At 45.9% G+C, this 22,590-nt stretch overlaps 1 protein-coding gene across 1 annotated transcript; it reads right to left on the bottom strand.

Moving 5' to 3' along the window:
• Positions 1 to 433: 433 nt before the first annotated feature.
• On the bottom strand, positions 434 to 22,545 carry tgfb1b (transforming growth factor, beta 1b). Its single transcript, XM_015340690.2, has 7 exons — positions 19,310 to 22,545; positions 9,731 to 9,900; positions 6,351 to 6,465; positions 5,968 to 6,045; positions 5,440 to 5,590; positions 4,762 to 4,912; positions 434 to 2,994 (listed from the first exon to the last, which is right to left on the bottom strand). Exons 1-7 carry the CDS (start codon positions 19,647 to 19,649, stop codon positions 2,836 to 2,838), a joined length of 1,164 nt encoding a protein of 387 aa, XP_015196176.1. The 5' UTR covers positions 19,650 to 22,545; the 3' UTR covers positions 434 to 2,835.
• Positions 22,546 to 22,590: the final 45 nt, after the last annotated feature.

The following is a 22,590-nucleotide window of genomic DNA, read 5'->3' as shown; positions in this document are numbered from 1 at the left end:
CAGCTCTGAGAAGGGTGAGAGGGTGGACAAGGCGACAGAGGAGACAGGCTGGTGGGGCAGGAGATGTTTGTGATGTGGACGGGGTGACAGAGTGGATCTGGTGATTAACCAGACGAGGGTGGTGGTTGAGATGAGGTGACCGAACGGACATGGAAACAGAAAGGAGAGGGAGGAAGTGGGAAGGGTGCCTGATTGGGCAGACTGACCTGGTGGTCAGAAAAACAGTGTGGACGTTGTGAGAAAGAGCGGACAGTGTGATCACAGAGCCCAAGAGCGACTGTGTCCAGTCTGTATTGCACACCCATTGACCACAAACCCCAGAGAGGCAGTGTGTCTAGTCTGTACTGCACACTTACACATTCGTCTCCAGGTCATTTCCTCTGCCCACAGCTTCAAAGTCACAGTGACAAACACAACAGTAGAAACCTTGTGATTATTTTCATCATTATTATTAATATCATTATAATCATTAAAAAAGTTTAAACAAACACGGGAACAATAAGCTAACTAAACGACAGAAACATACGAGGTTGGTAACCCCAAAGTGAATACAAATCATTACAATAAAAATGTACAGTCCAGTCACAGGGTGACAGCATGATTGTCTGACACCGACAACAGGAAGACAAGACAGCCATCTCATCACCACTCAAATCTTTCCAGCGGAAAACCCAGGTCCTTCAACTGCTGCCTACAACAAAATTCCATCCAAGTAAATATCACCATTTCCAAAACTTCAGATTCCTTCGCATTAAGAACTGTTTGTGTAAACATTTCAGTTCTAAAGATATACTTGCTCGGGGGTAACCCTTCTAGAAATGGCTGCCTATGGTCCAGACATTTCTGGTCTGGGCTATGTCGCTGGCTCACAGCTGTCATGCTGACACAGATCGGATTGGGATGGATGTGAGTCAGCCTGGGGATCTCTACCTTGTTGAGACCCCAGGGACTAGTTTGTGTACCTATGAGGTTGCAGTGCAGTCAGCAAGAGACGCACATCTCCTCCAGTGTTTGCTCTGCTCTGCACAGTGAGTCAGATGGAAAGCTGCCCACTGCACAGGAGGAATGCACAACTCCACACTCGTCCTGTGCTGCCCAGTGGTTCAGACAGGTTGATGCACTCTTGGTGATACTACTGTAGGTGAGCCGGGCAATTTCCCTGATCTTGGTGACGGATGGCTCATCTGTCTGCCGCATGGCATTGAAGTGCACAGCAAATATATATGACCTGGCCCGGAGCTCTAATTAACTGGGTGCCCGTTCTCTCCTGTCACCTCTGTTGCTCTGGGTTGCTAATTAAGAAATGCTAGAACACCAAGGTCACAAACAAGATAAATCTATTTGAACCTTGGTTGCCAGTAGCCAACAGATTTGTGGATTCTGTTCAGCTGCTTCCTGAAGGAATCATGGAAAATAACAGCCATTTTATCATGGCTGGATAAAATGTTCTAGATCCCCAACAATTTTTTTGTAAAGATGTGCTTCCTGTTGCAGGTCTTCAAAGCACTTCCTTTTAGTTTCCACTTGTCCCCTCAGATCTTTGTTTCCTTGTTGATCATGAAGGTGTCCACCGGGTTGAGTCTGTCAGCTCTGTAATCTCTTCTGTTCGGGACAGAAGACTATGTAGAAAGACCTAGACAAAGGGGCTAATGGACCTGAATCATAACAGTCTCCTTAATCTCCCAAAGGCCTCAGTTCTTCTTCAGGCTCAAAATGTCATCCTCTCAGATTATTCGCAGATCTCGACAAGGAACCCCCATCTCAACCAGTGTCTTTAGAAATGGCAATATCAGATTGTCCTTCACACAAAACAGTTTTTATAGTAATGCCTGGCAGTTGGCGCTTTGGTAAGTGCTGGATCAGTCCTTCTAATTGATCACTTGGTGTGGATTTTCTCTGTTGAGATCAAAGTACAGTTCTGCTTTCAGTTTGAAATAAACTAGGCCTGAGAATAGACTCCTTAATTCAGCCCATTCCATTTTACACGAGCCCAGTTCTGTCCAATCTGAACAGGTTCATTCCAATTAAGTAGTCCCACTCAGTCCAGCCTAATCAGTCACGTCCAATCTAACCCAGGAGAGTCCAGTCCAGTGTATTTCATAAAAACGTAGTTCAGTCACGTCCAGTGTATTAAACCCAGTTCTGTCCAGTCCAGTGTATTTAAGCCCAGTTCAGTCAGCTTTAGTCCAGTCCAGTGTATATTAGCCCGGTCAAGTCTAGTCCAGTGTAATTTAGCGGAATCCATTCCGCTCCAGTCCAGTGCTCTGCAGTGTCCATTTCCTAAATTACACAAGGCACTGAAGAAAGCACTCTACATTCTACAAAACAGCAATAAATTATTTTCCAATGTCTGCAGAACTTCTGATACCATTTTCAAACCCCTACCCCCCCAAAAAAACTTAAATTCTGGAATTTCCCTGTGTTGCCCAGATTTTTCTTCCTCTAGCGTTTTTGGATGGAGGGGACACAGGAACTTTGATGCACCAGAGAGCAGCACTGGATTCCCCCATTCATCTCATCCCCAGGCCTCACTCCCTCCCTCTCTTCGCAGTGGGGATGCCTCCTCTTCTCCCTGATCTGGTCACTGTCGCTCTCCCCCAGTACCAGCTTGCAAGCGCAGGACGGATGGCGAGAAAGTTGCAGAAAGGAGGAGATGAGTGCCATGGGAATGAGACAGAAGATGTCAGGGCCCAGGTTAAGCTTCACTGTCAGGTCAACAAGCTGGTCTTGATGTTTGTGTAGGGGAGGGAGAGAACAGCTGACATGCCATGCCACGACTTGGAGAGGGTGAGGGTGAGGGCCGGGGCCGAAGACTCGGGTTCGAGGACCCTACTTCTAGCTGCACTTGCAGGTCTTGACGATCATGTTGGAAAGCTGCTCCACCTTGTGCTGCCGGCCCACGTAGTAGAGGATGGGCAGAGGCTCCAGCACCTGGGGTACACAGCAGGGCTGGGCAGACGCTCCAGGATTGTGGTGTTTATAGAGGGCCAGGATCTTCCAGGGAGAGAAAGGGAGGGGTTAGACAGTAGTGTGTACTGGGAGGGAAGGAATAGATTGCAGTGTGCATGTGGGGGGGGGGTAAACTGTAATGTGCATCAAAAGAGAGGGGGCTAAACTGTACTGTGCATTAAGAGAGGAAGGTTAGACTGTACCGTACATTAACAGAGAAGGGGGTAGACTGTACTGTGCATTAAGAGAGGGGGTAGACTGTACTGTGCATTAAGAGAGGGGGGTAGACTGTACTGTGCATTAAGAGAAAAGGGGGTAGACTGTACTGTGCATTAAGAGAGGGGGGTAGACTTTACTGTGCATTAAGAGAGGTGGGTAGACTGTACTTTGCATTAAGAGAGGGGGTAGACTGTACTGTGCATTCAGAGAGAGGGGTAGACTGTACGGTGCATTAAGAGAGGAAGGTTAGACTGTACTGTGCATTAAGAGAGGAAGGTTAGACTGTACCGTACATTAACAGAGAAGGGGGTAGACTGTACTGTGCATTAAGAGAGGGGGGTTAGACTGTACTGTGCATTAAGAGAGGGGGTAGACTGTACTGTGCATTAAGAGAGGGGGGTTAGACTGTACTGTGCATTAAGAGAGGGGGGTTAGACTGTACTGTGCATTAAGAGAGGAATGTTTGGCTGTACAGTGCGTCAAGAGTGAGAGTATTTAGAATGTTTATATGTGACATATTGCTTAATGTATTACGGAAATGTTTTGGCACTACTACTAAAGTTAGCCCGGCAAGTACAGGCTGTGGATTTTAAATTTGAAAGAGGGGGTTAATACTATTAACACAGGGTTATTAGTGAGTGTGTCTATTTTCCTCTGATTTCAGTGGGGAATTCCCCACAATGTCATACAAACATACACTGGAAATCACCAGACACACCAAGCTGGAGTCATAATGAGCATAAACTGTACACACACTATACACTATACTACACATACGGTATATTATACTGTGCTAACACACACATACACACTTTATCAACACACATTACACAGTCTGTACTGACATACAGTTTTCAAACACAGTACCTAGATTATATTAACATATACAAACTGTACCAACACACACTATACACACACAGACTGTACTAACAAACACTGTACACACACACAGACTTTACTAGCACACACTTACACACATAAACTGTCCTAATACACACTGTACATGCACATAGACTGTACTAACACACACTTAGACTTTACGATCACATACACACATAGACTGTACTAACACACACTATGCACACAGACTTTACTAGCACACACTAACACGCATAGACTGTACTAACAAACACTGTACATACATACAGTAACCTGTATTAACACACACTGCACACATAGACCACACAGACTTTACTAACACACACTGACATGTACTGTACATGGATTATACTAATTCACACCATACATGTACAAACTGACACAACTTGAACTTAGAAACATATACTGTACATATGTACATATACTGATACACACAGACAGTACTTTCATACACTGTACAAGCACACAGACAAACTGACATTCTGCACGCACACTGTTCACACACAGCATATATGCACACTGCTTCCAATACTAGTTCTAACCTTAACATAAACAGATTCCTGATCGTAACCCTAAACCTACAGTGGAAAATGTTAATTATGTACCTGTAAATATTTATTTGCATTACAGCTTTATAGCTGGGAAATATCTGCCATGTCTATTCCAGTTGTAGGCATGTTGTGAAGTGCTATGCAGTGATGTGCAGTTGCGTACCTGGGAGTACTTGTTGTCTGCATTCCAGATGTAGGTGCAGGAGCCCATGCAGTAGTTGGCATAGTAGCCTTTGGGCTCATGGATCCACTTCCAGCCCAAGTCTCGGCGGAAATCAATGTACAGCGGGCGCACACAGCAGTTTTCCATCTTCCTACACGGTCAGTGAATAAACCAGCAATTAGACCACTCATACACGGATCATTATCAACAGAGGGGACAGGGGGAGGGAGAGGAAGAAGAAAGGAAGAGAGAGGCACAGACACCTGCGTAGCATAATTAACACAGCGCCGCATATCTGACTGCGTACCCAGCTATTAGAGAACAGGGAGACCCAGTGCCAGGGAGACTGAGATGGGCGCCCACTGTGAGAAATGCAGAGGAATCGCACAGCAGTGAGCCTCCAGACTGGCAGACAGAACAGGAGGTTTCCTGCTGCAGTGCCAGGAGGGAAAACTGTCGATCTTTCTAACAGAGAGGAGAGACGTATCGAGGAACAGAGAGAGAGAGTAGAGAGAGGGAGTTGTCGCAGCAGTGTCTTGCCAGTGAGTCAGAAACACGCTGTAGTTGTCCTCCACGCAGCCTCTCGCCGTGCCTGTCCTATATGTGTACTGAGCAACATGTTGTGCCCCAGTGCAGAACTGAAAGCTGACCAAGAGGACGAGCCGCGGTGTGACTCACTCTGAGCAGATTTCATCGGGGGCAGCCCGCTTGCGGCGAGAGGAACGAAGCTGGCCAGAGACGTCAGGGGGGAGGGACATCACCAGGATATGGGGGGATTTGGAGGTTTGCTTTGAAATGATCTTCATATCCCCTCTGGTCTTATCGAATCCTATCACACACGCAAATACATACAGATACGCAAAAGCACACACAACAAACAGTAAGACCCACAGGCAGAGAAAGACAACAACGGAAGACAATGTTACAACAAATGTCGTAAAAACGTATAATTCTGCACCGTATAATTTAAATGCTGTATATATAGTAAACATTTAAATGCCGTGATGCACACTATATATTTTAAGCATAACAGTGTGAGTGGGAAACTGAGCAGGGAGAGACAGACAGAAAAAGACGTCAGTGAGACATCAGAAAATCTGTGGGAGACAGTCTGAGCAGAAATGATACAGGAGAGGGAAGGAGAGGAGAACGGGAGAAGGTGCAGAGGAATTGGAAAGAATTGCTGTAATAGATGGTCGTTCTTACCTAAGATAGAGAACTGGAACTCTGGATTGTCAGTGTTACACCCGCAGAACAGTGTCAGCTCCAATTTCTGCTCCTCTTCTACACAACAGACCACACACAACTATGTTACTACACAGCAAACCAATACTACTACAGAACACACAACCATATTACTATACATACATCAGCATTACTGCACACACTGTTACAAAACATGGACGCCCAGCAGCTTCAAGACAATATATACCAACAAGAAAACAACAGCATTATTACATAATATACAATATCACCGCAACACAGCACAGATGAATATAAATACACAATTATATCGCTACACAACACACAGCACTGCTAGCACACAGCTCTACTGTACAACAGTAGAACTTATTGTTACAGAGACTGACCAGACAGTGCCAGCCACTCCCGGACAGTCTCCGTTACGTCGAAGGACAGCCATGTATCCTGTGATGCTTTCGACACGGTGCGTGAGTTCAGGTAGTGAGTTTTGTTCCCCTTGCACTGAGAGAAAAGGGACAGGCAGGAAGATGGAGAGGGAGAGAGATGCACAGAGAGGGACTGTTAAAATGAATCAGATGTAATCTGAGTTTAAAGAGAGATTATTCTACTGGGGGTAACAACACCCTGGAGCCCATCCCTGGCAAAGTTGGCTGGTCTTTCCGGAACAGCTGTCTGATGAAAACTGAGCCTTGCACAGATCCTCATGAACTGGAAGAGAGGAAGCATGTTCTCTTGAAGAGATCTGGTTATACAAAACCACAGGGCATTGGGCTGGAATAATGTCTGGGCGACACCAGTAATGTCAGAGTTTGCAATGTTTATGGGGATAACAAAACATTAATTTTTCTATTGATTAAACTGATGATTGTACATTTCATCTTAACACTCAAAGTTGACAAAATCTGAGCAGTGTTCATTATAAGTCCAGCTTGGCAGAATTATGTCTAGTTATTGGCATGGTGCCCTATAGTATTCCAGTCTTAAAGACCACATGAAAACAGGGCTTGATAATTTAATTTCAATCATATGAGTGTGTATCAATCATGTGAAATTACCAATTTGTTGCTAGGGTTACTAATGAAGTGGGTGTAGGTGTCTGTTGTGATTTGTGCCACAGGCTGGCGAAGAGCAGTGAGGCCAGAACCTCCAGATTTTTCTGCATCTCTTTTGTAATTAATATGTTGTTAAGAATGATATTAATATTCATTAATAGCTTAACAATACGTATATCATAGCTTGACAATATTAAATGTGTTATTAAATGTAATATTAACTTCAGTAATATTGTACCAGTGTATGATATTACTGTATTTTTCTATATTGTATTTAAATTGTTCTTAACTTAAGTCATCCAGGATAAGGGTGTTTGCTAAGCAAATAAACACTAAAATGAAATTTATTTAGACTGTGATCAACAGAACCAGTTTTACAATCCAGCTGTGCTTTAGGAGTCATTTAGAAAAGCTAAAAAGCAGGATGCAATTACGCACCCCTGAAATGGGAGGTTTTAAAGCTGAACACATATTTTAAGAATATTATTGCTGTTCTTAATGTATTTGGCAGATGCCTTTATCCAGACTGAGCAATCTTTAAAAAAAACAGCTCAGGGAATATGATTAATACTGTAGTACGAAGAAAAATGTAAAAACTTCACATACTGGAAAAGATGTAAGCAAAATGATTACAGTTAACAGGAAAATCTTAACTACACAGAAGATATATAAACATGACAAATTACTAAGAAAAAAACCCTCAAATATGATTTGTAAAATCGTATTCCCAGAAGACACTGCCTGGATGTCTGTGTCATTGCTATTAGTCTGAAGCAGTAATTAAGTCTTTTTTATGTGAGTTCTTTGTTTATGTGCGTAATATATAAGAATAGATTATGTGGTTTGACACAGGTCAGGACAGGATAATAAGTTTCAGTTTTTGGTTTTGGTTTTGGTGCTTAAAATCTTAAATCTTAAAATTTCAAAACTTGATTTTGACTCTTGAAAATGTGAATCGTCCCTGTACCAGTTACTGAACTGCCTGAAATGTAACCAGCTGGAGCTCTGCAATGGGATACAATGTTTTTCGGCTTTTCGCCATGAATTGATTGCCTTTAATTAACTGTGCGGACAGCAGACAACTCCTAATAATGAGAGAGTGCATGGACTTCTGCATGCAAAAGGTGCTGGCAACAGCACCCTCGAAGTCAGGTATTGCTGAATACACTCAGTGCAGAAAGAAGTCAAACAAAAGATAAAAAATGCGATCAGATTAATTAAAGTCAGCAGTTAGCTCTGAAAATTATAGCGTTCGGCTGGAATGAAAACCAGCAGGCACAGGGCTCCACCAGGACTGGAGATAGGAAACAGACACCCTTTGGAGTAATTGGGCAGAATTCCCCTATGGTGTTTTGCATGGGACCAAAACGGGAATCATGTGAATTGAGGGGTCCAGCAGTCGGCCAGTGCTAAGCCAAAGAGGGTGTACACCCCACAGGTACCTCACGTGCTATAACAAGGGCCAGTTTACAGCTCTAAATCAGGGGGACCCTGGATCTTTTCAGCACCAAACCCCTGTCAGCATAAGAGATGAGCCGTCACGCTAGCCAGCTGTTTAAACACCCCCTGGTTAGAGACACAATTGCACTAAAACCCCTTATTTGGCCCACGGGGATAAGTCAGCCTAGCAAAACCTGGCACAGGCCCATCTACTGAGGCTGCTGCATGCAGCAGGAAGTTTGAAGATGCTCCCTACTGAGAAGGTTCAGGTGTTTAAAGGCAAAAGCACAGACTGAGCTTGTCAGCTGTGTTGATTTCTCTCTGTAGAACATCACATCCTGGTCTGTCAGTGGAATTCAATTAACAGTTATACGGATGCGTAGGTGTGGTTATGTTGTTGAGTAATTGTAAAGTTTAATATCTCTGTAATTGTGTAGCGCCCCAGGCAAAATCAGTGATCCGTGTGTAGTTGTATGTCTGTTAACTTGTACAGCTCCAAGTGTTGCTCGGTGCAGGCGTGTCAATGTGCAGTCTGTAGCTGTGCTGGTGTGGTGCAGTATTACCCTGTTCAGGTCCAGGTGCTGCTCGGTGCAGGCGTGTCAATGTGCAGTCTGCAGCTGTGCTGGTGTGGTGCAGTATTACCCTGTTCAGGCCCAGGTGCTGCTCGGTGCAGGCGTGTCAATGTGCAGTCTGCAGCTGTGCTGGTGTGGTGCAGTATTACCCTGTTCAGGCCCAGGTGCTGCTCGGTGCAGGCGTGTCAATGTGCAGTCTGCAGCTGTGCTGGTGTGGTGCAGTATTACCCTGTTCAGGCCCAGGTGCTGCTCGGTGCAGGCGTGTCAATGTGCAGTCTGCAGCTGTGCTGGTGTGGTGCAGTATTACCCTGTTCAGGCCCAGGTGCTGCTCGGTGCAGGCGTGTCAATGTGCAGTCTGCAGCTGTGCTGGTGTGGTGCAGTATTACCCTGTTCAGGCCCAGGTGCTGCTCGGTGCAGGCGTGTCAATGTGCAGTCTGTAGCTGTGCTGGTGTGGTGTAGTATTACCCTGTTCAGGCCCAGGTGCTGCTCGGTGCAGGCGTGTCAATGTGCAGTCTGCAGCTGTGCTGGTGTGGTGCAGTATTACCCTGTACAGGTCCAGGTGCTGCTCGGTGCAGGCGTGTCAATGTGCAGTCTGCAGCTGTGCTGGTGTGGTGCAGTATTACCCTGTACAGGTCCAGGTGCTGCTCGGTGCAGGCGTGTCAATGTGCAGTCTGCAGCTGTGCTGGTGTGGTGCAGTATTACCTTGTACAGGTCCAGGCGCTGCTCATTGCCAGGCTCCATGAAAACAGTCTTAACGAAAAGCCGCAGCTCGGCCTGGGTGACCAGCCGGCCCTCCCCCAGACTGCGCCGCATCTCTGACGTATTGAATAACAGCTCCTTCACGTACTTCTTTTCTCCCTGATTTGATTCATCTGGAGAGAGAGGTGATGGGGCAGTCTGTTATTGTACACTAATGTTCTGCAGTACAGAACAATGCACTACTGCACAGCTCAGACCAGTGCAACACAGACCGGGGCAGTATAGCACAGATAAATACATAACGCCTATGGAAAACACTGCACTATAGTACACACTAGAGTACAACAGAGTGCAGGAAAGCACAGTTTTACAGTCTGCCCATGAAGCAAATGTGTGGATAAGGATTTGCATGTTGCTATGAACTTTGTCCAGCAAAGCCGTATGGTTTAATCAGAAGGGTATACATGTAGGAAATATACTGCACACCTGGTGATCACATAGCAATTGCCAGTACAGGTGGTGTACAAAGATAGCTGGCCACAGCGCACACCTGGAGAGCTGCTGTATGTGAAGCTGTGTAATTTTCCCACCGGGTGGGGACCAACTACAGGGAGCTACACAATAATCAATCTAATCCAGTCAGCCTGCCTTAAACGTGCTACCAGATTTATTTCAAGACACGAGAAACAGCAGAACAAAGCAAAAAAGATAAACAAAAATGCAAATTACTTTCGGAGTGCAGTGAACCGAGCGAGTGTGGAGGTGCAGTGGGAGGAGGGTGACGGCTTACAATCAGTAGTCTACAATTACAGGACAGGTCTGGCATCGCGGAGAGAGAGAGGGAGAGGAAAAGGAGAGAGATATTTTCCCTCAGACTGGCTTCCCGATTCAGAGACTCCAGGTCATTTCACGATGGAAGAGGAGCAGGAAGAGAGTCAAGAGAGGTGTGCATTGGCAATCCTGCAACTACTCCGCCATGCCAACGAAGTGTTTGAATTGGATTCAAGTGAAACGAGGGCAGAGAGGGAGCAGCAACAGAGAGGGAGGAGGAGGGAAGCAGCACAGAAAGACTACAATGCTGTGAGGTATCTTTTCCCTCTGTGTTTAGGGAACTGTGGTCTGGCCTGTTCCCAGACTCCTCTCCTAGTCTGTACCTGTCTGCACCAAGATTACACCTGGTCCTGCCACAGTAATTACATACAGACACAGAGCGAGGAAGGGAGAGACGAAGCGAGACACTGAGGGGAGGGGAGGAGTGTGCTGTGCTGTTTCCTCCAGACCAGCTGGAGCTTTCGTACACACACGCCACAGCCTGACACCGTCCTCCAGTCCACCTGCCTCTCCGTCCCTCGCCCTCGCTCTGTCCCAGGGCCTGGCTTGTGTGCTACCCAAAGATGCAGACCACTACAGAGGCGTACTTTGCTCAAGACATGATCCGAGGGCTAATTTGTGCTCACAGATTAGACACTTTCCTCATTCTGACAGTGTCAAGCTCCTGCTTCCCATGTTAATCTGGCACAGGTATTTGAGGTATTTGAGAATTTTTGCCTGTGGTTTGACCACATTTTCATAACCAGGTGTCTTCTTTGCTTTACATTGGTTGTCCAGATCGCTTATTTAGCTCTGTTGCTCTCTCGGCTCTGCATTTGACATTAATGGACTGCGGTAGATATCTCAAAGGGTATCTGGGGGGTTTGATGTACCTGGAGAGATTGCCTCTGTCCAGTTCAGAAGGGGTTGCCTATTCTATCACTTAGGCAGATCTCAGGGCCTGTTTTCTAGCGGGCTCAGTGCCACGGGTCTCCTGTGTACACACTTCCTGTTTTCAGGACTCGGTGCACTTCCTCTCAATTTCCACTTGCTGTTGTACTGCTGGCCCTGAAGAAACCCAATGGGCTGACCTTGTCAATAACTTGTCACTAGTTTGAACACCCTGTATCAAGTCCTTTCATAGTCGAAGGCTAAAGACATTGCTCCCAGACTGGGGAATGATCAAGTTTGTTCTTTATGAACCGATTCAAGAGCAGCAATGATCTTTTTTTTTGTAACATGGTGACTGACACTAAACACAATAATTTATGTATGCTACGTGAAAGGCACAGTATCTTGTGGGAAATATCCAGTGAAGTATGTCCAGATATCATGATCCACACTGTGAGAAACTATGACAAAGCAAAGCAGAATCACATTACGGCCTCGACCACAGAAGAAAGGGGAAAAAAAACATGCACATTTCCTGTGGTCAGGTTTCCTAAGGGTGCTGTCCTTAATGTCACAGTATCTGAGCGCTCACTCTCTCCCTCCGCACAATTCCCTCAAGGAACTGCAAGAACAATTACAATTTGAAAAACACGAATAAAGAAATTCCTGCCCCTGCCATCATTCTGTCCCCCTGTAGTTTCTTTACTCTGGCAGTCTCCGTCCTCTCTCTCTTTCCGTCTCCTTCTCCCTCTCTCGTAAACCTCAGTGCTGTTCAGACAGGCAAGCAGCACCCCCCTGTGCTCTGTAATTACAGCTGGGTAGAGACGGATTCCACATGGCCACAGGTTTGCCTCCACCCCAGCCCCTCCATACCTCCCCCTTCTGTTACACAGTAAGTGCACTACACTGAAGCAAACTGCAGTACACTCCTGTATAATAATCTACGGTACACAATTGTACAGTTATCTACAGTACACTATTGTACAATGAAGCAGACTGTAGTAAACTGCTGTATAGTAATCTAGAGTACACTATTGTACAGTAATCTACAGTACACTTCTTTACACTGAAGTAATCTACAGTACCCTATTGTACACTGAAGCAGACTGCAGTACATTACTGTATAGTAATCTACAATACACTATTGTACAGTGAAGCAAGTGACAGTACACTATAGAAGGCAGGGTAAGTCATTTCCATATTCATGCTACATGAGATCATTGGGCCAGAGCTCATCCTGGTGTCCATGGCCTTAAGTGGAAGAGAAAGCACATGACACCCCCTTCCAGATGAGACACCACTCAATCACAGGAACTACCCCCAGCAATGGTGGTCCCTCTTGGGTGGACTAAAGACACTGGGGTAAAGTAACAAGGTACAGCATTAGGACCACAGAGGGGATTTGAACCCACAACCCACCAGTCATGAGTTCAGAGACTTACTGCCTTACACTGCCCGCTTCCTTTATAGTACAGGGATATTAATTATGATTATAATATGACACTGGGCCAGACTGGGGCCAAGGTCCAGTGTTGAGACTGCTGCATCCAATCTGGGTTTAATCATCTTGTAGCCCCTCAGTCCAGTGATCCACTGTAGTCCCTGTAATCACTGTAATCATTATAGCCCCACTGGTCCAGTCTGTGCTGTGTCATATTGTAACCCTATAGTCCAGAGATCACTGGTCCAGTCTGTGTCATATTGTAACCCTACAGTCCAGAGATCACTGGTCCAGTCTGTGTCATATTGTAACCCTACAGTCCAGAGATCACTGGTCAAGTCTGTGTCATATTGTAACCCTACAGTCCAGAGATCACTGGTCCAGTCTGTGTCATATTGTAACCCTACAGTCCAGAGACCATTGGTCCAGTGCAGTGCAGGCTGTATCATATTGCAACCCTTTAGTACAGAGGTCACTGGTGATGCTGAGGTTGGGTGGGCCAGGCTAGCTGTGCTAAAGCAGCCCTTATGATCTGCTAAGATGATCACACCTGTGATCTTGCAGTGTTGCCAGAGAGAGATGCTCTAATCCCTATAAGACCTTTGCAGCTCGCAATGTGTTGAATGCCAAACAGCTCAGACACACTGTTCTTTATTCCTCCCTGACAGCAGTACAAGGGCCAGAGAGGACTGAGCTCATCAGACCAGAATATAACTGGGGAGGACCCGGAGTGGAAACACTGAGAGTCAAGCTAGGTGCCTTAAGACAAGGGAAGGCTTCACAATTCGCTTGCAGGGCAATGCAACACAACAGCACATGTTCCCGGATGAAGCAGCAGCATAATGACTGACACACACTCTTCAAGAGTGTAGGAAACAAAAAACAAAGTAAATGGCTCAATTGTCAGATCAAAGCTCGTTAGATTAATTACTCTAACACACCTCGTGAAGGCTTTGTTGTAGTGCAGTTAAACCAATAATTACTGTTTCTACCTATTTAAGCATGTATTAACCACATGTATTTCCACAGAATGTGCACCACCCTTCACTTCAGTAAAGTCAAATTATTATAGGATTAATGAATCCATTTTAAGGGATGAAGAAACAGTGTGCTTATACTAAACAAACACAGACAGACGCAGGGAGATAAAACACTGACACATCACAGCCTTGCTCCCTGTTTGTCTCCCTCTTCGTTCTACTGTTACTCTAGCCTTCTCTGCTTCTCTGCAAGGTGTCTGATCTGCCGTGGACTGTGGTTAACTCCAACTTCAGTGTGTTTGACTGGTGCTGTCCTGCAGGTGCTCAGTTTTAGTGTGCAGTGAGCTTCAAGGCCAGGTGGCCAAGGGAACCTTTGGACTGCAAAAGTCTGGGGGAGTTTTTTTCAAATATACATCCAGACCTTTGAGACTCTTTTTCAATGAAGGTGATGAGCAGCCAAGAAGGGAATACAGGTCTAATTCAGTCTTGCATGTGGGGATTAGTGTTTTCCGTACCTGGGCGTTTATCCCACTGTGTACAGTTTTGCTGACTGAGAGAAACTGCACCTCACTTCCATATAACTCAAGGTGCTGGATAAGACAATCCACAATCTACAGGCCCTACAGGTTGTAACTCATGTGCTAAGACAGTGTTGCCAAGAGTGAAACAGACCCCACTTTCCTGAGTTCTGGGAAGTCGACCTGATTTTTGTTTTAAATTAACTGGCTGGGGTGACAGTTCTGCTCCAGCCTCTGCTCTGTCGGATGACACAGGTCATCTGTGCAGGATTTTAACTTAAAATGTTGTACAGACTGAGCCCTGGGGCAGTTGTCACTGCAATGACATACAGTACAGTAGACATTAGACAGCCATGGACTCTGACTACAGCCCAGACTCATGCCCCACCCACTTTTAAAGAACTTGCTCTTTCAACAGATCAACAACGCCATGTACGTTACTCCCTAAAACAGCTCTGGAGAATTTTGTAATATAAACATTTGTACATAACAGAATCAAATGCTTTATTTGAATTCAGCAAAGTACCTTGCCCTTATTTTTTTTAAAGATGTATTTATTAATTAGGGTGTGTAAGGGCTAAATGTGGCCAGTAATGTAGTGTTTTTGAAGGAAGTCAATCTGACTCCCAGTGTCTCAGGATCCTGTGCTCAGTACTGAAGGCCAGTCTTTTCGGTATTGATAATACTCGAAAACACCTTCACCACATTCCTCCGTTTCCACATGCCTTAGAAGTGAATGGGGATGGTTTTATCTCCTCTTTGTAAATTTGATAAAGAGATAAAAGGTCCCAGACGTCAGGGGCATAGCTGTGCACAGTGCCAAGCTCAACAGATGGGATTTTGGGGTTCGTAGGCCCTTGGCACTTTCACTCCGAAACGTGCAAAAAGAGGGGTGAACGTCCCCTCTGAATGACGTCGATTGACATGATGCACTTTCAACTATTCTCATGCTAAACTGTGTGATTGAGTCGAGCGACCATCCCTTCGATACTTCTAGTATCTAGAACAGCCGCTAGATACCGTAGGGTTATTGATTTGGAGCACCTAGAGTCGATCGCAAGCATGTAGTTTCAACCCGTTTTTCGTTAGTCACTAGTGTTTCTCTCCTTCGTAGGCCCTAGACATTTCGTAGGCCTAATAGGAAATTCGGCACTGAGGTTCAGTATCTTAAGCAGGGCCTCTTGCAGCTCAACCCTGCTGTGTTTGAGCTTCTCGGTTCTGATGCTATTGAGAGTGAAGGGTTTCTGGGTGTTTGGAGCTCTGTGAGCGCTTGCAAGGTGACTGCTCTGCAAAGTTTGGTTGTTTTTCATTCACGGCTGAAGCATTTTTAGTTTTTCCTGAATGACAATATGTCAAGATTGGAAACCTCTGTGTGGATTTTTTTTCATAAAGGTTTCCAAAGCAGTTTTTCCCAAATATTTCCATTCTGTATTTTGCCATGTTTCCTGAGGCTCTGTTGTGCTTAAACTATTCCACATTTCCCAGACCTGATTTTGATTTACTGAATCTCCAGAGTGAGGGTTATGTAGATGTGTTTTCATTTTGTGACTTTCAGAGTTTGTTTGTAATATTTAAAAACAGTACCAGAGGCATAAATCGGAGCTGTGTGAATGATGAGGTTTCTGATTTGATATTTTCCTTTTTATCATTGTCAAACAGGTTTTCTTTTAACTTTGGACTGAATTCTTAATGAGTGCCTTAATTGATGCTCTTTGGAATATTTCATTAATGTTAAACATTAATTCACCTATCATGTCGTGCAGGTGTTGTCTGTGGTAAATAGGATTTGCCATTCCTGTAGAACTGGTTGCTGTTTGCTGGTCTTCTGTGCCATCCAAAAAGTATGGTTTACAAGGTGTGTTTGTGTACTCCTAGGTTGTCTGGAGCTCTGTACCTGTGTTCCAGCCTGTAGTGTGTGATTGTATGTTCCTTGGTTCTGCTCAGGAAAACAGAGTTTCGACTGTAGCCCAAAAGGGATATTTTGGTCTGGCAGTGAATGCACTGATAAAAGAGGAGTCCATGTCGGTGATGGCACAAACAACTACACTTGGCCCAACAACTGAACAATAGGTGAACCAACCTGAAGAGACCCTTCTGATCTATGAATATTGTACAGATCCAAGACAGTTCTCATGCCCATTCAACACACAGTCATAGTTACTACTCTGCATTGTGGTGGATATGTGGTACCATCCACATACATGGCTGTTTCCCTATGTACTTACTCACACTCAGTACTTGTCCTACCATTTAGATCCCCAAAGAGAAGCACATGTCCCTGGGTTATAGGGTATGAAAGGGATATGCGCTACACACAGATATATATCATTATCACACAGGGTTGAGTCTTTTTCAGTTTTGAGCCATGAGTGCATTTGTCTTTGACTTTGACAATGTTGAATTGTAAAACCTGAAGACACAAACCCTGGACCATAGATCCCCTCATCTCTCTTTCCCCTGTAGGAAGCCTGGGAGGTTTGCACACAGAGATGTGTGAAGCTGTGATAGTGGACCTGACTTCCTCCAGAGCGCTATATATAACTATCTGGAGTCACTGAGCCCAGCTCCGCTCCAGAAATAGAAGTGCCTGCCTCACTGCCTTCTTCCTTCCCGATACACTGACTGATTGACACACTGGCTGACTGAGATACTGACCTCCACGCTGTCTGTCTGACACACTGGCTGACTGAGATACTGACCTCCACACTGTGTGACTGACACACTGGCTGACTGAGACACTGACCTCCACGATGTCTGACTGACACACTGGCTGACTGAGATACTGACCTCCACACTGTCTGTCTGACACACTGGCTGACTGAGATACTGACCTCCACACTGTCTGTCTGACACACTGGCTGACTGAGATACTGACCTCCACACTGTCTGTCTGACACACTGGCTGACTGAGATACTGACCTCCACGCTGTGTGACTGACACACTGGCTGACTGAGACACTGACCTCCACGCTGTCTATCTGACACACTGGCTGACTGACATCCTGCCTGTCTGACACACTGGCTGACTGACATGCTGCCTGTCTGACACACTGGCTGACTGAGATACTGACCTCCACGCTGTCTGTCTGACACACTGGCTTACTGACATGCTGCCTGTCTGACTGACACACTGACATGCAGGTAGAGGCGAGAGGGAGTGAGAGGGGCTGTGGCTGTTGCTCTGTGGTGAGTACAGAGATCCAGTTACAGGAAAACCCCCCGGCACTCTGGCCCTGAGAATGAGGGAAAGTGGGAGGAAGAGAGGGGGGCATCTCTCCCTCACACACACACATCTCTTTACATCTGACCCTCTTTTACTCCACTTTCAGTGTTTCTTTTTTCTTTTTTTGCTATTAAGTTTCAGTCCAGAGAGTTCCTCTCCTCTCTCTCCACAGTCTCTGAATACAGAAGGCTGTCTGAATGACACAAAGAACAGGATTCTGTTAGTGAAACGGGGGAAGGGAGAGAAGGACAGACAGACAGAGAGGTGGGGATGGGGGAGGGGAGGTGTAAGAGTGGGTGTGTGGAACAAGTCTACTGTTAATTTCCTCCCTGCTTTACAGCTGCTGTGTGTCAGTAAACCTAAATCACATGGGCCTAACGATGTACAAAACAGACACACACACTGATATCAATGGATGCCCACACACTGTCACATGCACAGATATACGCTGTGTTCCTGTCTTCGTGGGGACTTCCACTTGACTCTCCTTCTAGTCCTACTAAGAAATCGACACTCTATTCAAACGAAACTCCACACAGGGTGAAAGCAGACCTGAAACGAACATGTTTTGGTGCTTGTAGGTTTAGAAGAAGAAGCCACTTGGTTCGTAAAACGTAACCACTGACATTGGGGGGACATCGTCCCACCATGCTTGTCAGGAGGCTCTTGTGCGGACAAGTGTCACACACACACAGGAAGACACTCAAACAGGTAGACAGCCACAGAGAGACAGACGCTCACCTCACACCTGGAGACTCAACACTATAATGAGCCAACTCAAACATCCCAGCCATAAAAACGCCATGGATACTAGCGGAACAGTGCGGTACTGCTTGCCAACAAAGACCGTTGACATATTAGTGTCTGTTGCTGCCCAACAATTGTGTACAACAGCCTGGAGGCATGACTAGAGAAACGAGAGGGCCTTTCCCTTCACAAACCAGGACTGAGACAGCATGAGGTCTGTGCCCTACATCAGCACACACTAGCATGAACACCGCAGAAAAAGCTCAAGGAGGAACTCATCCAAATCGCAAAAAACGAAATAAACCACAAAACTAAAAATGATCCCTGCTCAGCGTTCCAGATATGGGCCGGGGCAAAAGTGTATGACAAATGGTGTCTTACAGACGGGGAGGAGAGAAGGTGGCACATGTCCTGCATCCCAGATACAGGCCAGGGAGAGGACGCAAGGTGCCCAGGGCCACAGTTACAGGCCAGAGTTAAGGCATGCATCTCCAATGACCTGAGGTTATGACTTCGAAACTCTGCTGTCTCACCTGAAACCAGCACTATTCCTCCTTCTAACAGACTCTCACCAGAGTACGGCTGCGCCTCAGAACCCAAAGACTTTATTCCAGTCAGCTGTTGTACCCAAAGAGAAGAATGGTTATCGATACTGGTGCCAGTTGACCAAGCTTTCATTCTCATTCCTGGAGGACTCGAGGTTAGGGACTGTCTGCCCGAGATACTCTTATAGTAAAGAGCCAATTTACAATTACCACTGGGATGTCATCTAAGCACAAGAGCACAGTGTCATGGTAGGGAGAAACCTGTCAGCTAATTAGTAGGTACCGATTTGAAAAGCAACACGACCACAAACCAAGACACCAAGAACAAGTGAGATATAAAGATTTAAAAGAGAAGGGAGTAAAGATGCGAGTGTCCCGGCGTCAGTGCGTGTGTGTGTCCCGAGGTGCTCGCTCGTGTGGTACTCACTGTTCTTCATGATGAACTTGTGCACCTCCTTGCCGAAATACTCCTCCTGCTCCCCGTGCTGGGCCGCCGGGCTGGTCTCAGCCTGGCGGGCCTGCTCCTCACTCAGCTCCTTGGTGCTGTTGTACACCGACAGCACCTCCGGCTCGGGCTCCAGGGGGGGCTCCTCCTCCTTGGGCTCGCGAGACATGCGCAGCTTGCTCAGGATCTGCCCCCGGATCGCCTCGATGCGCTTGCGCTTCGCCAGCTCTAGGTCCAGCGGCTTGCAGGTCGACAGGGCGAAGACCTGGCTCAGGCTGCCTAGCAACCACAGGCCCAGGAACAACAAGCGGTCCGATCTCATGGTGACCAGAACAAGCGCCCCAACGTACCGACAGTGTCCTCGCTGTCTTTTACTCAAGCACAACGCAGGTTTATGGAAATCCTGCTCTGGTATATGTAACCTGTGTATTAATTAAATGTTTGAGTGTCAGTCTAGCCGGCTACAAACTGCTTGATTGATGTCCTGTTGTGCTCTGGCGGTCCTGTTACACAGCCCTCGGTTGTCCAGCACGTTGAGATGGGGGAGGAATTAAACAGATGAAGTCTTGTTGAGTTATCTTCAGGCTCTGTGTAGTGGTTGGACTTCCCTCTAAAAGCGTCCAGTGCTACTGCCTCACATAAGAGAACTCCCGTGTCTCAAGGCAAGGGAGGAGACTACCCCTCTTTGACAAGCCTGACAGCACGTTGCCACAAGTCTCCCTGTCTCAGCACAGGTGACAATGCAGGATTTTAGGGCTACAGGTGTCCTCAGCATCAGCCTCTCTGCCTGTGACAACTGGAGACGGTCGTCTTACCTCTGTGGCCTCCTTTATGAAAAGCCGTCTCTCTCCACAGCTGGGCTGCAATGGAGAGGGGGCTCAGCTCTGGTCTCCCCGCCTGGAAACTAGGGGTCTCCCTTCTCTGCTTTCGTCTCTTCGTCCCCAATCTTTACTCTCTGTATTCTTGGCTTCAAGCTCTCTGTCCCTCACGCTTGTTGACTCTCTGTCCCTTCATCTTTTTCGTTTTTTACCCCGACCACTGCTAATTCTTTCTTCGTTCGTTTTAGAGTCTCTCTTTATCTACTTCCTTCCTTCTCGCTGTGACTCCCCTCCTCCTCTCCACGATCAAGTTGAAGCGGTAAAGAAGAAAACAGAAGTACTCTCAGATGACCCGGACTTCCTGAGACAGATCTGTTAGCTTGCCTTGCCGGTGACACTCCGGATCAGACCGCTTCAGACAGCAGTAGCAGATATTAAAGCTGACCAGCCTTCTCACCAAAAGGTACAAGGACAGAGCAAGAGAGCCAACACACGCAGCACACTATCACAGAAGAGCTGTTCTCTTCAAATAAACAAATAAATACAGAACACGTTCTGAGACAATAAATAATCCGCTACCAGCAACTGAATTAAAACAGTGGGGGGGGAATTGGGATTAATAAATTAAAAAAGACTATAAATACATTTATATATATATATAAAAGCTCAATAAGCTAAAAATTTGTAATGTATCTAAAGGAAACTGGTACTCCTCATTTCACCATCAGCAGTTTCAATTCTGCTTCAAAACAAAACACAGAGGCTTAAAAATAAAGTCTGTTTTTTTTTCCAAAATAACAGTTCTTCCCTGTAGTATGCGCAGAGAGAGTGTGAGAGGAGCCCAGAGGGGATGAGGTGTTACAGAGCGTAGGAGAAGGCAGCCCAGAGGAAGCCGAATAATGTGCCTGGAAAAAAGCAGCAGTAACAGCAAGGCACCCCTCTGACACAGCAGCCAGAGCCCAGAGCACCTCTCAATTACAACCCAACGTACCACCTCCCCCACCTTTCCTTGTCTGGACCCTATTAGAAATATTAAAGCAACTGGAAGAAGGCAAAAGAAACTACTCCCTTCCTTCCAACCAAGCCGAAGAGCCGTGCTCTTTCCAAAAATAAAACTCAACAAACAAACAGAGGAGCCGTTTCAAGGCAAAAAAGGTGAAACAAATATTTAAAGGGAATTTCTTGAAAATAAACCTTAAGACGCTAAAGCACAAACATTTGAAAAGAACAGAGTATGAAAATCAAGCAGCTCAAACCAGTCTGTGTGTCTCAGCAGGAGTTGTAGTGCTAGCTGTAGTAAGTGTTCATTCGGAGCTCCTCTATTAAAAGTTTTGATCCGAACGTAGTCTTTCTTTCTCACTCTGTGTCCCGATTTGTCTGTTTTTCGTCTCTTTAACTGATTTTCCCCCCCGTTTATCAGCTCTCTGGCTCTCTGTTAAGAGCTCGGAACCTTTCTCTTTCAGCCACTTTTCTTTTTCTGTTCACGCTCTCTCTCTCTCCTCAACTACTTCTGCTTGTCAGAGCTTGCTAGTGACAAAATGATTAGTGAGGGCTGTTCCATACCCTCCCTCCCTCTATTTAATTTTTTTCGTTCCTGTTGCAGCTCTAAAAGAGCCAGAAACTCTCCGCCCAGGAAATGAGGGTAAACGGATGCAACGCTAGAACATCTGTTTCTTCTCCGACTGTGAGAGTGTTGCTCTCTCTTCATACAGAAAGACTTGGAAGTCTGAGTAGCTACCAAGACAGCTGAATAACCCACTGACTCACTAACTGAGTGACACACTGACCGGCTGACTGACACACTGACAGACGGACAGGCAAAGTGAACTAACTAAAACAAAGTGATCAGATAACACATTTCTGCGCAGTAGCGATTGACCGTGACTTGAATAAGTCCAACAGCCAGGAAATACTATGGGGAAGTTTATTAGTGTGGTTCTTAGTCTACTGCACATAGATAATTCCTATTGCACTATCTTCCCCTGCACATGTCCTCTCAAAGACCTCAAACACATCTTTCCTTCCTTTTTCCACAGGGCTACCCCACACGGCACAGAACAACAGGAGACAAGATACACTGAAACAGGGGGATACAAGAACACAATGAGTTACAAACTCACACTGTGAAACACAAATCCACTCAGTCGCACATTATAGTACACACTCTCGCACTCAAACAAAAACACTGTCACTTGTGCACAAACAAGCCTCCCACACCGAGATACTGAAAGAGAACACATCTCTCTTGCCCTACGCAGAAGAACCATGCAGAAAGATTAAGACAATTATGAGGAATACAATCATTCAAAACAATAAAAACAGGTTAGTAAAGAGAAAAGATGACAATCATGATATATAGTAAGTGGAAAAAGATGAAAGGAAAGATGGCAAAGAAGAAGATAAAGGTAAGAAGCAGCAGCACAAGAGCCCTCAAACAAGAGGCAC

Source organism: Lepisosteus oculatus, chromosome 3, assembly GCF_040954835.1.
Source record: "Lepisosteus oculatus isolate fLepOcu1 chromosome 3, fLepOcu1.hap2, whole genome shotgun sequence".
NCBI classification, from domain to species: domain Eukaryota; kingdom Metazoa; phylum Chordata; class Actinopteri; order Semionotiformes; family Lepisosteidae; genus Lepisosteus; species Lepisosteus oculatus.
The sequence above is the reverse complement of the archived record's forward strand: the minus strand, read 5'-3'. Positions and strand labels throughout refer to the sequence as shown.